A 15,841-nucleotide genomic window follows, 5' to 3' on the forward strand; every position below is an offset into this window, starting at 1 on the left:
TGCCATGGCTAAGGAATGAAAGCAGTGATGCTTGTTGGCACTTATTACCCTTCTCCCTTGCAAACGATGCATTCCCACCCTGAATGCCTTTGGGAACCGAAGGTCTCACCATTAAACAATTGCACCAGCATCTGCCGTGAGCGAGGGCAAACCCCAGTCCCGCTGCAAGGGAACGGTGCCGGCACGCAGAGCCGGCAGCAGCGCTTCCTACCCGCTGGACCCTCCTGTGAACCGTCTCCTGTTCCGGACTGCTCTTCCACCACCTGAGAAACTAACGGCAATAGGATTTACCAGCCTATTTATAGGAAACACAAGGCGGCAGACTTCGCAGCGACGTTGCAGAAAGCTGCGCTTGATGCTGCTGCTGTTTGTGCCCAGTTTACCCCGCGCCTCCCTGGGTCGCGCATCATGCGGGAAAGCACCCACAGCCTGGTCTAAGGGCACGTAAATCATTGCGGAGCTATCTCAGGCAGCGCTTTCAAGGAAAGGTTGGCAACTGCTTTTGCACAGCCCAGCATGTCCGTCTGCCGCTGGAGACACCATCATCTCCCTCTGACTACACCAGCACCCCCGTCCCGTGGATGCTGCTTTCACCGTCCTACCGGCGAGGTTAAGCCATTTTTCCTGACAAGCATGAAGAGATTAAACGCCCGGTGCGAGGAGCTCTCCCACCTCATGTGCTAACGTTAAAGCAAAGACCCGAAGATGTGTTTTCCCTGCCCACAGCTCCTCCCAGGCTTCAGCTCATCCCAGGGCACCGATTCCTCCTGGCACCCCGTCGGGAACGAGATGGGTCCATCAGGAGCCAAAGCCAAGTTCAAGGAGCAAATGACTCCCTTTTGCTCTCTCTTGGCCTCACGCACGTCCCTTTCTCTCCCGCGTGGCCTGAGATGCATTAGAGCAGCTGCACCTCGACCAGTTTGTAATATTATAGTGCTCCGACCCTTTTGCTTCCTCCACGTCTCCCTTGGCTAAAAGAAACCCATTTGATTAAGAGGAATCAAGAGCACCCAAATGAATTAACTTTCAGTGGGACTTTTGGGAATTGTTACTGCTGCCTACCGACAGCAGGAGAGAATGTCCAAGCTTTTTAAAATTGACCAAAATCTTTTTAAAAATTAGCAAACCTCTCAATTGCTTTGAGATCTGGACTTTGACGGCAATTACCACCATCCTCCGTTTCTAGGAGAATTCAGCACCCGTGCCCCATTAAACTCTATTAAAAGGGATAATTAGCTGGAGACTGACAGTAATTTAGCGAGTTCATTTATCAGAAAGAATAAAGCCAACCTGAAAGACGTTAACATAAGGGTCTTAGGACTGGTATCATTCTCTGCTGTTGTGCAACAAAGGTATCGCTAGCGGAAGGGACGTGGACCACAGTGTTCATCGGGATTGCTGGGGTGTAAATAATGTTTTGCTTCATAAAGTCTGGCTAGGGCGAGCAAATTATTTAGCTCTCCTGCTACAGCTGAATTAAGAGCTCAAATGTATAAAAGGGTGTGTCTAAGAATCGATAGTGGATCACCGAAGCGTTTAATCACTGTTTTACGAATCTCCCTGCACTATCTGAACTCAAACTGACTCCTCACACTAAAATCAATGGCGCTAACATACTCATTAACGGCGGCTCTTTCGGAGGAATGAAACCACCAGAGTTTGAAAAACTAATGGGGGGCAGAGGAGCCGACAGTCGTGAGCAGCACACGGGCTCCTGCTCCGGCGCTTCCCAGGGGAGCAAGAAACTCTCCAAAGCTTCCCTTAGAGGAATTTCCACCGCAATCTTCGGCCGAGGGTGGAAGCTGTCCTGGGAGGGCTGTGAGTAGAGGTGTGACAGCACGTCCCCCAGAGGGGACATCTGCTGCAGGGACTGAACCAAGGCCCGTGGACCTACAGCCACGGTGAGGCTCGAGAGCTGGCTCCAACCCTCAGCCCTGCCTGCAGCACCGTGCGTTTCCCCACGCGCAAAGTGTCTTTTTTTCCCCAATTCTGGTTCTGCTCCCTCGCATCACTCCGTATCTCCCGCGGCAGCCATTTCCCACCGGTTCGGGGGCTATGCAAGACCCTTTGGGGCAGCCGCTGCCTTTGCATCCCACACTGCCTCTTATTTATACTCCGCACCAGCAGCTGAGAGTTTGCCACATCCCCCTGCCAGGCTTCCCTGCGTGACTCGCTCAGCCCTGACCTGCACATCTGACACTCCTGTCCCGAGACTCATCTCTCCCACGTCTGTCAGTTCGGCTGCGATAGCTTCTGCTTGGCATCTACAGGCTCCAGACAGTCTCTCCCCAAAGAATTTTCCGAAAGACATTGAATTTCTGACCAGGGTTTCGTCAGGCTGCCTGGAAAAGGATGTTGCTCAAACCTACTCAGAGATAGAATTTTCTAATTTTTTATGCAATTATTGAACAAATATCAGAATGCAAAACCGCCCGTGGGATTGGAAAATGGAATTAAATCTTCCAACAAACAGGAGAAAATGGATACCGACATCTCTATTAGCAACAAAATGTTTCATGCTTAGAAACTGGTAATCTAACACCCCTCCGGGGAATTCAGAATGGTGAGAAAAAATGCTCTAAGACAGCAATAGAAAGAAAAAGAGATATACGTACATTCAAGTGAGACATAAACTGGATGTGGGGTGGGCAGGGGGGCATCCTTGTGCCGGTCCCACCTTGGTGCGTTCACAGGCAGTTCAGGAGGTGGAAACGGCCCAGACCCTCTGGGGTTCCCAGTCGCGTTGAGCCCAGCATCACCGGGCACAGGAGGTCCACCCCACGCAGGGTGCGTCCTCCAAGCCGCTGCTGTGGCCACTAAGCTGTATCGACCCCGGCAAGCAGCGAGAAGGGCAGAGCCGGGACGCGTGGTGTGGCTGAGCTGCTTCCGCAAGGACCAAGCTCCAGCCTGTTTTGGAGGGCTCAGAGACACGATTCAGGCCAGCTCTTCGGCAGCGCTGATTTACACCGGCACCACACACAACACAATGGCGAAACACCCCCATTTCACCCAAGCGAGACGAGAACTGTCCCAACGCACACGGGAACGACTCTGTCAGAGACACGGTTTAGCCGTGGACTTGGTATGTTAGGTTAATGGTTGGACTCAAACATTAACCTAACAGATCTTAAGGGTCTTTTCCAACCTAAATGCTGCTTTCCTACAGGACACAGGATTTTCCTCGGGTTCCTTCTCAAGCCGCAACCTGGGAAACAACCGACTCCCAGTGTAACAGCCCGGGAGCTGAACACCACGTCACCAACCGAGTTACAGCACGCAGTCCAGAAGAAGGAGCACCGTTTGGCATGGGGTGAAGTGCAGGCGTGCAACCACACCTGGGGGCAGTTGTGGTTCAGCAGAAGGGAGAAGGTGGCACTGGAAGTTTGGTGTGTGTCCCCAGCTTTGTTTTGTTGTAACGCCAACCTGGTCATCCTAAGGAGGAACCACCTGTCCAAAGGGCCCCTTTGAATTTACTGTCCAGAAGAATCCAAGAAATGACACCCTGGTTGGTTGCACAAGTCATCTGCACGGCTCCTGCGCTGGATTTTAACGATGGTACAATTCTCATAGACAATATACAAGCCCAAAGCACTCATACACAACTTACAAGGTGCCCACCAGCCTGCATCACCTTCCCCTCCTCCTCCCAAGGGCACCATTCATTTAAAATGGCTTACCCCGTTCTCTTCTTTTCTGCATTTAACAGCTTTTGAACTTCAAAGAGAGAGGAGAAAACCCTATCGCCTCACCATGCAGTTAAATATTATGCAGCCACATTACTGAAGAACACCTACAAAATACGCTGCTAAAATAAACTCCCATTTGAACTCTTCCTGTAATATTTTTCCGAGAGCTCAGAACACGCTGCCCTCCTTCCCACACAGCACTGAAGCACCTACTTCACTTTAACCAGGTAAACGCTCTTCTGGCCATCAAAAGGACTAGTCAGGTGCTTAAAACTATGCATTTGCCTGGAGTACCTAGTTGAACCCAAGCTTTTATATCTAGAAATTGCACGGTATAAACTGGAAACCTTATTCCTAGGTGAATGTTATACACTCGTTGGCAGATATATTCCAAAATTATCTAAGAAATTAAACTATCTATTGTTAATAGAACATGTCCAGCTCCAGCAGAACGCTTTGAAAATCTAAAGTAAAAATGTGCACAATGTACTATATATGAATATGGATACCTCATGCACACTATGTGCGTGCCTCATGTATATAAAACAGCAGAGCAGAAATGCTCTAAACATAAATTGAGAATATACGAGATAAGATTCTAATTGTGGTTTTAATAACAGCAAACTGCTGGAGCTGCTTGCTTATTATTAGTCTTGAAAAACAGCATGAAAATAATATTTTAACCTTTCATCCGTAACATGGTCTTTGATAATAAAATTATCCCGGAGTCATCCGAGCTCAGCACTGGTGTCAGCTACTTAATATGCAGAATAAATTAAATGCCACTTACATATTGCAAAGAAATACCCGGCTAATTTCATGTACTTTCATGCCGGTCCTTACGCTGGTGCAGCCACACAATGAACACAGTCGAGTCCTGTGTCTCCTCTTCAGATCCTGCCCTTCTGCAAGAAGGCCCTGCGACGCACCGCTCCGCTAAACCCCCCTTTGCAAGGCCACCCTCACTCTGCCCATCCCGCTGGGAGCACCGAAGCCAGCTCTGCCGCACGCCCTGGGGCTTCGCGAGCCCAAAACACGGTGCACTTATTGTACTGCAAGGAGACCGGGTCCCGCTGACGACACTTGAAGTCTTGTGGGAAGACGGTTACAGAGATTTGGGAAGAGTGGGGGACCCGGCGCACTTACCTACCGTTAACCAAACCATGCCAATAATCCTACTTCACCTTTCCAAAGCAAAAGACACCTTGATGAGACAAACACCGCCATCTCCACCTCAATCCATGCCGCCCACTACCAGAAACCAACTCACTGGTACTTCATCCGACCAGCTGTTGATCAACAGCCCACAGAAGTCAACACAAAGACTCTTGATAACGGATGTATTTCCTTCAGGTATTAAAATTCCCACTGCTCCCAATCAATTACAGGGAATGCCAGGAGGGATCTTTCCCAAAAGACCACACTTTCTCCTCCGACTTAGGAGGAGCTACTCCTGCTACGTAAAAGCAATAATCAATTTAGAGAACATATAAACAGACACAAAAAAAACAGAAGGTGTTGGACATCAAAAAACTTATCTGCCAAAAGTGTCTTTCGCTACCTGCAGAATAAGGCTCCTGCTTCTCGCTGTGAATGAACTCTTTTCGTTCGTATTTGGCTCTGATCCACTGTTCCCGCAGCAGTCTGGAAAAAAAAAATACAGAGAAAAGGAAACAAGGTCCAAGGCACGCTAAGGAAGAATCCAGAATCATTAATTCTTCAATAAATATACAAGTGTGATTTACGTCTTACGAAAATTGCATTGTACAGTCTGGAGTCAAGGGTTTCTTCTGTTTACTGTTGGACAACAATAAGTCATTTCCTTGTACACCCAATTTTATTGGAAACTTACTTAATAAAATTTACAGATTTAGCGTAATAGCCCTGTCCCAGCCACCCGATCAGCCTCTCTACAAAATTCCCTCAGTATACGAACGATTTTAAACCTAATTTCCTCAGACTACATTCTGCAGTAAATAGGATCAGTAAATGAAAAAAAACAACAAACCGCATTCAAAAGAAAAATCCTTGCCCTGAAGCTATCAATAGGGAAGCAGAAATTGGCTACGCCTCGTGCGATCCATGTACATGATGGTCTTTTGGCAGTCAGAGCTGCGGAGATACCGTCTCCTTGTCACGCATGGACAGCTATTCAAAAAAATCGTGATATGCCAGGTTAAAATTAAACTTGTGACGGTGAGGGGAGGCCCAGCCCAAGGAGGGGTGACACTTGTGACCCAGTGAACATGGAGCAGGGTGTCACGTACCTCCCAAACCGGGAACAAGAGGAATTCAAGTGAGAGGTGACCCAGTCGAAATGAAAGGGACATAGAGGACAGCCATAGCCCAAGCCCTGGCCAATCTCTTGGAAGGAACTGGGGTGTGAAAAGCAAAAAGGCCTCAAAAAGACCGGGAGAACGTGGCTGGGTAAGGACGCAAGGGCTGAGCCCTGTGGAACACGGGACCCAAACACCAGAGGGTGGCGAGCACCCACCTGGCAGAGCTCTGCCAAGCCCACAGCCCGTACCGCTAAGTCTCAGAAAGAAATCCAGGATGCGTGGCAGGAAACATGCCTATCGCGAGCTCCTTTACTTCTCACGTTGAAAATTATACCAGTGATTTATACACCTTATCATCCAAAAAGGAAAAAAATACCCCAAAGATTACAAATACTTCTTTGCTATTTTATTTTAGCACGAGTGCTGGAACTAATAAGTAGTTTAGATCTAGAATATGCTAGAAATTGCTTCAAACCATTTTTAACTGCATTTAGTTCTTAATTGCCCTAGAACCTGAAATCGCCCGAGCAGGCAGAAAGCACAGGCAGAAATAAAGGCACGTGTCATCCCAGCTTCACCGCAGACATTTCGGAGTGGCCTACACCAACGACAGTAAAAGATCCCTCAGCTTTGGGTCTGCTCTGTAAAACCCATCACGCTTCAACACATCAACCTCTGTGCCAATGAAAATTGTTGGTATGCGTAATTACCTTTTCTTTTTTGCTGACTGTGCAAATTTAATGCTATCTTTTCGGCAGACACGTTCCAGAAATGCTCAAGGAAGATAAGTGTTCTAACATGGCTTATGAAAATCCATCTGCAGGTAGAGCAAACACATTCACCCAATCTGCAAGACGCTATTCAATGAGAACTGTGGTTGTAATCGGTTTCCTGGCAGTTAAGGAGGAAATAATTACAGGCATTTTGTCCCAATCCTTGTTTTATCTCCTTGGTTGAGCACCAGCCCTCTCCCACAAGGCTGAGGGAGCACCGTAGCTTCCCTGCACCCAAAACTCAACTGTGAGCTTCTGCTGTCGCAGAAATAATGCATCAACTCTGCCTTTCCCCCTTCTGTTCCTGTTTTCATGACTGATCTTTAGTTGTTACACACACATCTGCAAGTTTGACTGTGAGCTCCGAAGATGAACGCCCATCTCCCTTCTGCTGCCTCCCAGGGCTAGGCTCTGGGTTGGGTGCAAACCATCTTCAGTGCATCTCAGGAGGGTCAGGTGCGTTTTGTACAAGTGCGCAAGGGGGCTCTTCTGGGTTGAGCAGGACGCCCTTTGTGGTTCTGATATCCACAACACGGTAGCCTGCAAATGATGACCCTTAATTGCCTGTTTCTATACTTCCATGACTCATCAACAAAGCTACCAAACTTTAATCATAAAATCAACACAAATAGTTAAATTTATTACCCTTCTTGCAATTTTTCCAGCCCGGCTGCTGCAGATAGCTTGTTATCACCATATCCAAACTTGGACCTTTTCAACAAGACGATTAGGGATTTAACTAGAAGGAAGAGAATTCACACCACCCTCGGCTCCAGCTGACTTCAGTGGGTTCAGCAGGAGCTGCAGCTGTTCCGAGTCTCTGAAAGCCAGCCTTCCAGCACGGGTGCTTAAATACAGTATAAATTAAGGTTCAGGAGCAGCCGTGGGAAAACACTCTTGCTGTATAATGCAAATACTACAAGAGACACACTCTTCTGCTCTCACGCCTTAGGGAACACCGCTCCGCAGTGACTTATTTCCCGTGACGCCGTCAGCGGCGGTGGTTCACTACCTCCACAGCTTTCGTGTGAGAGAGCGCAAAGGGGGCAGCCCCAAGGCACCTCACACCAAAGGGGTGCCCTGCGAAGCTGCAAACCGCCCTCGATACCCTCTCGCAGAGCACGAGTGGCTCCGATGGCAGGTCCCACGGCAGACGGGACTCCGGCCGTGCCACTTTCCCGGCTCACAGCAGGCGCTTTCTGACAGCTCACAGGTTCTTCCCCTTTCCTCATCATCACAAACCCAGGCTCTTTCAGCAATAATTTCCAAGAAAACCAAGATACACCAAGAGCAGCCCACAGTTAAGGACAACTCAGTGCAAGGCCAGTAGCTGCAGCTTCTGCTGCAGTGGTTATTTATAGAAAGCAGAACAACTCCAGCAGAAGAAACTGAAACAAAAACCCACCGAGGACGGCGAGGAGTCCACCATCTCCCTTCAATGCAACAGAGGAGTTGAGCAGAAGTTGACCACGCTCACTCTCATGGACTGGAGGCAATCCGGCCATGAGCCATACAGCTTTTTAAGCTGCTTCTGGGTCTGGTGTTAAATGCTAGTTTCACCGGCACAGGTTGGATGGATTTGAACAGGAGTAGGAAATTGCCCTGGTATCTCTGGGATCTGAGAACAACTGGAGGGCAGGGACCATCCAGAGGTCCCTCAAGCCACAGAGTCTTCTGCACCGTTTTCAGTGGACTTCAGACCTGATCTCCATTTCATTTTAAGTATACCTTCAGGGGCCTTTTCTTTTAAATAGCTGTTGCTGGGTTTTAGTTGAAACGTATTTTTCCTGAGGTGAATATGTACATAAATAACCCAGGGTGGACATCACATGCCGAATACAGAACCCTCCATCCAACCCCCTCTTTGATTTCGGCAGGAGTTCAGTGAACAGAAAGGACAGTAGCAACAGCCTCCTGGTATTTTATTGCATTTCTGGCGATGGGATAATGTAGCAAATATGTGGTTCATGTTTGTTAGAAAAATGTAAGTGCATCATTCCTAAGCTGCAGAGATGCACAGCTTTCGGGATCAACTCCAAAAGCTTTAACAGCCCACCTAAAGTCTGGCAAGCTGCTGGTTACAGGGAATGTGTCATTTTTTGGCAATTAGAACAGCAAGGTCTCTGTAATTATCAAGATAAAAACCTGGGAACAAAGAAAAAAAAACAAAACGCATCACCAAAACCCAAAATCCTAAGGAAAAAATAAAAACACATTTCCAACAGAATAAGGGAAAATTCGTCCCCCGAACGGAACAGGACTGGGCTGCGCTGGGGAGGTGGCAGGTCCAGCGGCGACAAAGCACCGCCAACACCACGGGCTCCAAATCTCTTTTTGGGTACTTGTTTGCTTGCCTGGCCACCCACAGGAGAACACGGGCTCTCCGGCAAAGGGCCAGCAAGGAGGGTTTCAGAAGAAGCCAGAGGAGCAGTTTTACCTCGGTCCCACTTACTCAAAGCCTGTCTCTCGCAGCAAAATTCCATGATTCTATGGAAAAAAACCCCCGGGGAAAAGCTGTTCAAGCAGCTTAATATCCAACCGTGGCCACGTGGCTTGGTTGTGCTCTACGGAGGAGTGCTGCCCCGCCACATTTACAGTCTCCAGTTCATCGTCACCCAAGCCCCTCAGCCGGGCTGGCTTTCCTTGGACACACTGCGGTCACACACCACAGACACGGCTGCTATGGCTTTGTGAAGACGTACGACAGACAAGAAGCCCCAGACAGAGGTGAAAGTGGCCCAAAAGACATCAAACACTACCTGCTACCACCCTCCGATTGCATCTTTGTGAGCCACCGTCAAGTCCAACAAAGACAAAAGAAATGAACGTTATCCAGGAACACCATTTCCAAAACCCAAATTTGTAGCTTCTGGAATTTGTCAGAGGCTTTTGCAGCAAAAGCCAATCTGCTTTCCACAGGCAGCACTGTGCAGGCAGCTATGCCAAGTTTCTGTCAAACAACCATTTTAATGACATTTTAAGTCCGAGTCCAAATTTTTGCTGGGACTGCAAGGAGAGCCGCTGCAGCGTAGACGAAACGCCTGCCTAGCTTCACGCCCTGCCTCCGCATCTTCTATCTGGTAAGTGCTCGCTGCGAGGACCTGCTTTTAAATGGCTTTGTGGAGGCATGAGACAGCCAGGGGCTTCTTTCAGGCGCTCCACGCATCGCCCCGGGTTTGCAGAGCCGCAGCAGTGATGGGCCACCCACCCCCCAAGAGCAGTGGCCAGCAGCAAGCTTCTGGAGGAGAGCAAAAGAGACAGGGGATTTGGCTATGAAGGCATGAAAATCTTGCATGATGGATTTGAAGAAGCTAAAGCTGAATTTGAGTATGCAAAATCATAACATGCTCAATTAAAATGCTAACTGGTTCCTTTTCTGTTTGGCTGTTTTACACGCGCGGCCCAGTTCACCACAACGCTATTTTTCAGAATGGTTAAACACAGATTAAAAACATGTAGGAAACAGCCTGTGTCGGTACTACCTTAACCTTGTAGCAATTTCCTTTGGAAATTAAAGGAATCGATATGAATTAATAGGCTTACGAGCTTACAACAAAGAGAAGATGAACAACGACCGCGGCCGGTTGGGACTGACGGCGTGGGCAGACCTCCGGCACTCGGCTGAGCGCAGAGCGATGCTCAGGCAGAGACTTCCCCAGGGTCAGGGCCCAGTTTGAGCCACCACAGGAGGCTCCACCAGTTGGGAACTGATGAGCAGCCGCTCCAAGAGGCCACGCCGCAGCTCCTCAAGCTTTACAGCCAAGACATCCAGGACTTTTGAAAGCCACAGATGTAAAATCTGAAGACCCTTATTAATACGTAGGAGCCTGAGCAAAACACTCAACTTCACCCCTATGGACATTATGCTTTCAAGAAGTCCATCTACAAAGGACCAGCAAAAGGAGGTGAGTGAGGAAGAGGAGACCAGGCGAGAAGTCTGCATCCTTGACCATCATTATGCCCCGTGCACAGGAGGGTAGGGGACCAGACTGACCTTCAGACACCACACTGAGGTGGTGGGCTTGGTAGCTCCTCTACCAAACGAACCAAACTTTCAATGATAATGTAAGAAAAAAAAAGTATCCAGGGATTTACTAGGCAATTTTCTCTCCGCACATTTCAATCGTACCATAATACAATGAGCCACTTCTGCTAATAACTGTTCTTCTTCAGATGACTGTACAGATGACTCCTCAAGATGTGAGCCTCACTGGGGTACATCCTCTCTCTGACTGATGTCTCATCGCGTTCCAGATAAGACAACCACCCAGTACAACTCACGCCATTTAATTCTGCCCCGTTTTTCCTACCAGGGTACTCAACTGTGCTGGCAGTCAGCATCTTTGAATGTTCTGCATAAGGAGCAGATTTAGCTCCCACTTATCCAAGCACGGAGAGAGGAGCGGAGCGATGCACTGCGGCTCATACGCAGTTCCACAGGATGATGCTCTGTGTTCCCCAATCAAGCAAAAAGGCAACAGAAAATGGTGTTAAGTATTGGGCAGGGACATGGATGTACCTCCAGTACTGCGAAAGCCCAGTAAGAGCTTGTCTCCACCTTCTTCTACCCGTTTTCATCCAAGCATACGGCTGAAAAAGACTTTTTCCTTTGCTTTTCCTCAAAAGCAATGCTGCCCCTGTTGCTCACTGGTGACTCAAAACTCAGCCCCGTGCTTGCAGTGTATCTGCCCCAGAAAAGGCCGGGTGACAGCTCTCGCTCTGCTGCCGTGATGCACACAGCTGGGCCGTGACCACACGTGACCATCCAAAGAGGGTTTTTGTGGTTTAAGTTCCTCACCCGAGGCTCTTCCGGCCAACGCTGCGGTGGTGTAGGAACATCCCAGAGTCTGGGCTTCACTGCAGCCTCAGGGACTGCCCAGTGGTGCAGAAGTTGGCTGCTCTGCTCGTTGCTCTGCTCGCTGCTCCTCATGCACGGGCCAAGCTGCTGGCAGAGAGAAGATGAGAGCAGAGCACAGAAGGGGATTTTTATTTTTTGGTTGGGTGTTTTGTTTTTTTTTGCCTAAGCACAGCTGGTAAACTTTCCCTGGGCAATTCCAGAGCACCCCTCCGACCTTCGCCAAGTGTCTGACAGGGCCCGGAAGCCACAGCGGGGTTTCTGGAGGATGCAGAAGCCAGACGCAGCAGGCACACACCACGTATTTCCCAAGGAGTCAAACACAACGTTGTAGGCAAGAAGAAAAAAGGGCAAGCTGGCGCTGCAGCACTTCTTCCCCCTTGCTCAGAACGTTGCAATTCTTCAAGCAATCAAAGTAGATGGATTCCAGAAGCAGCATTATAAAATTAAGAAGCTTCAAATGAACCAACAGCCTGTCCTTATTACGGCTCGTACGTTAGCATCCTGCCGTGCCGAGCCGGAGCTCCCGCAAAGCCTGCCCAGCCGCTGCGGCCGGCCAGCACGGGTTGTCATGATTAGAAGCATCAAAAGCTCTTGGTGCTGCAGAAGGTGGGTCGGCACACAACGGCACGCTGCCATCCGTCGCGGTGCCGCCCAGGGCTGTGAGCTGGGAACAACTCATGCGATTGCGGTGACCAGGCTGCAGCGAGGCGAGGAGAAAGCTAAATATACACCCCTTTAAAAAGCAGCGCTCCCCTGCTCTTGCTTAGCATGTGTCCGTCGAAAGGCACAGAGCGCCTCTGGCTAGAGGAAGAAAAAGACAACCTGGCACGCTGCCCTCGAAACGCCCCCGACGTGTGACATGCCCACAGCTGCTCATACCGCAGCGGTGCCGGAGGGACATCTCTCACTGCAAGAGGTCGCATCCATCCCCACGCACCCTGCTGCTGCTGCGGAGCCCCAGTGGCGCCGGTCCGGAGAACACCTACCTGCACAGAGCTCCAGGCTCAGCCCAGAAATCAGGGCATCCAGGCTGAAAACTGTCCCAGTGCAAAACAGGCACCAGTTGGGGGGCACAAAAGGGCCAGAAATTGCTCTTCAAGCTGCTTGCAAGAAGACCAGCCTTGCCTCATTCTCCCAATCAATCAATCAATAACCAAAAAGAAACAACAACAAAAAAAAAAAAAACGCTCCTGAACAACCTGAACATCAATCAAAAAGGCCCCTGCCCTGTAAGGCACAACAGCAGCTAAGGCTGGAGTGCAACATCTACACTGAGACTTAAGAGCAAACAAAATTAAAATCCCCTAGAACTATGTTCCTCCTACCAATGACAACCAGGTGAAAAATCTTGCTTCTCCACCCCCAGCATCACACGTACATGCAAGTCTCAACATGGCACGGCCAGCTGTTGGATTTTGGAGCTCAGCGATACCAACGTGGTACTGGATCCTCTCAGGGCCACAACAGTTCACGAGAGCTGTCTGTTCACCGAGGACGGAAAACAACGGAGCTGCCGTCTTCAGCTGAGTTTGCACCATCTCCTCCCCTGGTCCTCCAGGAACGCTCCGGCTAGGAGTGCCTTCCCAGTGGCTTCTCCTTGAACTCCCTCCCACAAAGGCAGAGGTATTCCAGAAACAGGAGAAGTTAAGAGGCTGGGGCTTTTTTTCCCCTCGAGAAAAATCATCCTAGCAAGACAATCACAATGCACGCAGAGCGTGGCCCTCCACAGTGCTCGGTGGCTTTGCCAACCCTCACGTCATTTCTGTAATTGTAGGAACCATGGAAGCTGCTGCCAGAAGCCATTTTAGATCAAACCCAAGATCGGGGAACACAGCATAAATGGGTGTTTTTCTCATTTTCAGGCCAGACACCATCGCTCACACCTAGGCCTTCCCAGATTTAGCATTTGGGCATCATCAAATAGTGGGTAACGGGTGTATTGTGGAGGCACTTCACAGGCACGACAGGTCTTTCTCTCTCATCTTTCTACAAGACTTTTTGCATGATGTGGGAAGGCAATAACTCTTCCTAACAGCTATTACAAGAAGATTAAAAATATAGATAAAGTCACCCCAAGGTCAAGCACAGGTACTCGCAAACCCTTTGGCCCCCCTCCAGCACCATTTCAGGTCTGGGGAACACAGCAGAGCCTTCCTCCTGCGAGGCCGGTAGCCCACCTGGGGAGCCCTACGAACCCTTCCAGTACTTCTGCTCTGGGCACCTCTTACCGTGCTCAAACACATCACTCAGAGCCTCGCACACTGTTTTCACACCACTGCCACGACGCCGAACCACACCTCCGTCTTCAACTAGTGACACCCCGTTGAAGCAGCAATACTGGGAGGGATCTCAGGGACCAGTATGCACCAGTTCGCTAATACTAAAGTACCGGCTCAGGAAATTACGCCTTCCAGGCCCTCTGTGAAGGTTGTTTTTACAAAGATACAACCTCCCCTGGGTACTCTGCAGGGCTGGACCCTACAAACCAATTTCAGTTCACCTTCTTGCTCCCTGGATGGCACAGCGCCTTCTGGCCACTCAGCCCTCTTGGTCTGCAAGGTCTACCCCAGCTTATAGCTGGGCCTTTTGGCCACTCAGCCCTCTTGGTCTGCAAAGTCTACCCCAGCTTATAGCGAGATTCACTCTATGCTGCCTGCGAGACGATATCTTTGCAGTATCTTCAGAGAGGAGATTATCGGTCACTTAGGCAAAAACAGAAAATCCACCACCCTGGCACTAAACCCCAGCACTTTTGCATTATAAGTAACCTAGCACATCATCTGGCAGGTAAGCAAGTTACGTTTCGATGCATAAAGGCAGAGGAAATGGGGTAGGAACGGGCATTTCCGTAGCTCTAGAAAGTTGGAGGAGTCTGGGGAACAGAGAAACCATTGACTTCCCTGCATCATCTCAACTGTACTTATCAAATCAGATCCCACACGTAGCATAAACTCTACCACATGTGTGCGGAAGAACAAAGACTTTCAGGGCCTTTTATAAATGAAACCTCCTTTGTGGCTAAATACAAAAAGCATCGCTCTAAAACTAAAATATTCAGAGGCCGCAGCTGCACAAACAATGAATGGTGTTTACCAGCAAAGGTATTTACTTACTGACAGTCAAGAAACGTTGGCTTGTAATAAAACGGTGGCATTTTAGACTCATATTTTGCTTTTGCTATGTTGTTTCCATTCGAGGCCATAAACTGTAAAGAGAGAAAAACCAGAAAGAATTAAAAAATGTTAATGGTATTTTCCCTTGTCCTCTTTCGCTTCTACAGAACGATGAAATTATTGGGATGGGGCCTCTGTTCACTAATTGAGAGGCTTCCCCCAGACTGGGCAGAGGAGGGAGGCTGGAAAGGCTGTGCCTGCAAATCAGGGCTCAGAAATTGATATTGATTATTATGGCCAGGGCTCCCACAGCTTAACACGGCACTGGGGACAGGTCCGTGTCCCAGCCACACGTGCGAGATCCCCACGGGAGCAGAAGGCGGCAGGCGGTGGCATTTCCCACTCGCGGGCATGGGAACGAGATGGCTCCCAGGGAAACCAGCACAGAAACTGGGCAACCAGAGGGCAAAACCTGCCCCTGACTTCATGTCTCCCTGTGTTGCGGCTCCGGCAAGGTAATAGTCTCCGCCAATAAGCCCTTTGCTTTGGATCACATCACTTGCTCCAAAAGGATAACTTTATTTTTGCAAAGCCATGCCAGCAACCTCAGAAAGGAGCTTGACGTATTATAAATAAATAAACAAACAATCAAATAAATTCTATCTTAGCCCTGACAGCCCTCCTTTCCTTCTGAGCGCATATAAAAATGGCTAGTTGAGAAGATTGCAAACAAAACCACATATTTCCCTATTCATACATTTTACCTAATGAAAATCACTTTCTAAGTGTAAAAACCCCATCCTTTTCCAGGCAGCCATGCTACATGTTTTGTCTTGTGTCAAATGCCAAGAATACCAGCATAACAAGCAGCTAAGCTTTTTCTTCTTTTTCCCCCTCCTAAGATTTTTTTTTTATTATTATTTACACGTTTTTGAGCTTCTTGAGTTTACATATTCAACCCATTCTCAAAAAAAAAAAATCAGGGAAGGGAAAGCCCGTGCAACACAAAGGCCTATTTTCCTCATGAAACACATGACTCCACGAGCTGCGGCTTTCAGAAAAACCCCAAACCTACAACATCCAAGATAAAGATCAATGGCTGGGGTTAGGGGTTCATGCCTTTAAAGCCATT

General features: G+C 48.9%; 1 protein-coding gene across 1 annotated transcript in view; it reads right to left on the minus strand.

Annotated features, from left to right (window-relative positions):
- Positions 1-15,841, minus strand: part of ADAP1 (ArfGAP with dual PH domains 1) — a 62,264-nt gene that overhangs the window by 34,706 nt on the left and 11,717 nt on the right. The window contains exons 3-4 of the mRNA XM_054213033.1: positions 14,710-14,801; positions 5,248-5,330 (exon numbers count right to left, since the gene is read on the minus strand). Coding sequence (XP_054069008.1) covers positions 5,248-5,330; positions 14,710-14,801 — 175 coding nt within the window. The remainder of the gene's footprint in view (positions 1-5,247; positions 5,331-14,709; positions 14,802-15,841) is intronic.

Source organism: Rissa tridactyla, chromosome 8, assembly GCF_028500815.1.
Source record: "Rissa tridactyla isolate bRisTri1 chromosome 8, bRisTri1.patW.cur.20221130, whole genome shotgun sequence".
In the NCBI taxonomy this organism is placed as follows: Eukaryota; Metazoa; Chordata; class Aves; order Charadriiformes; family Laridae; genus Rissa; species Rissa tridactyla.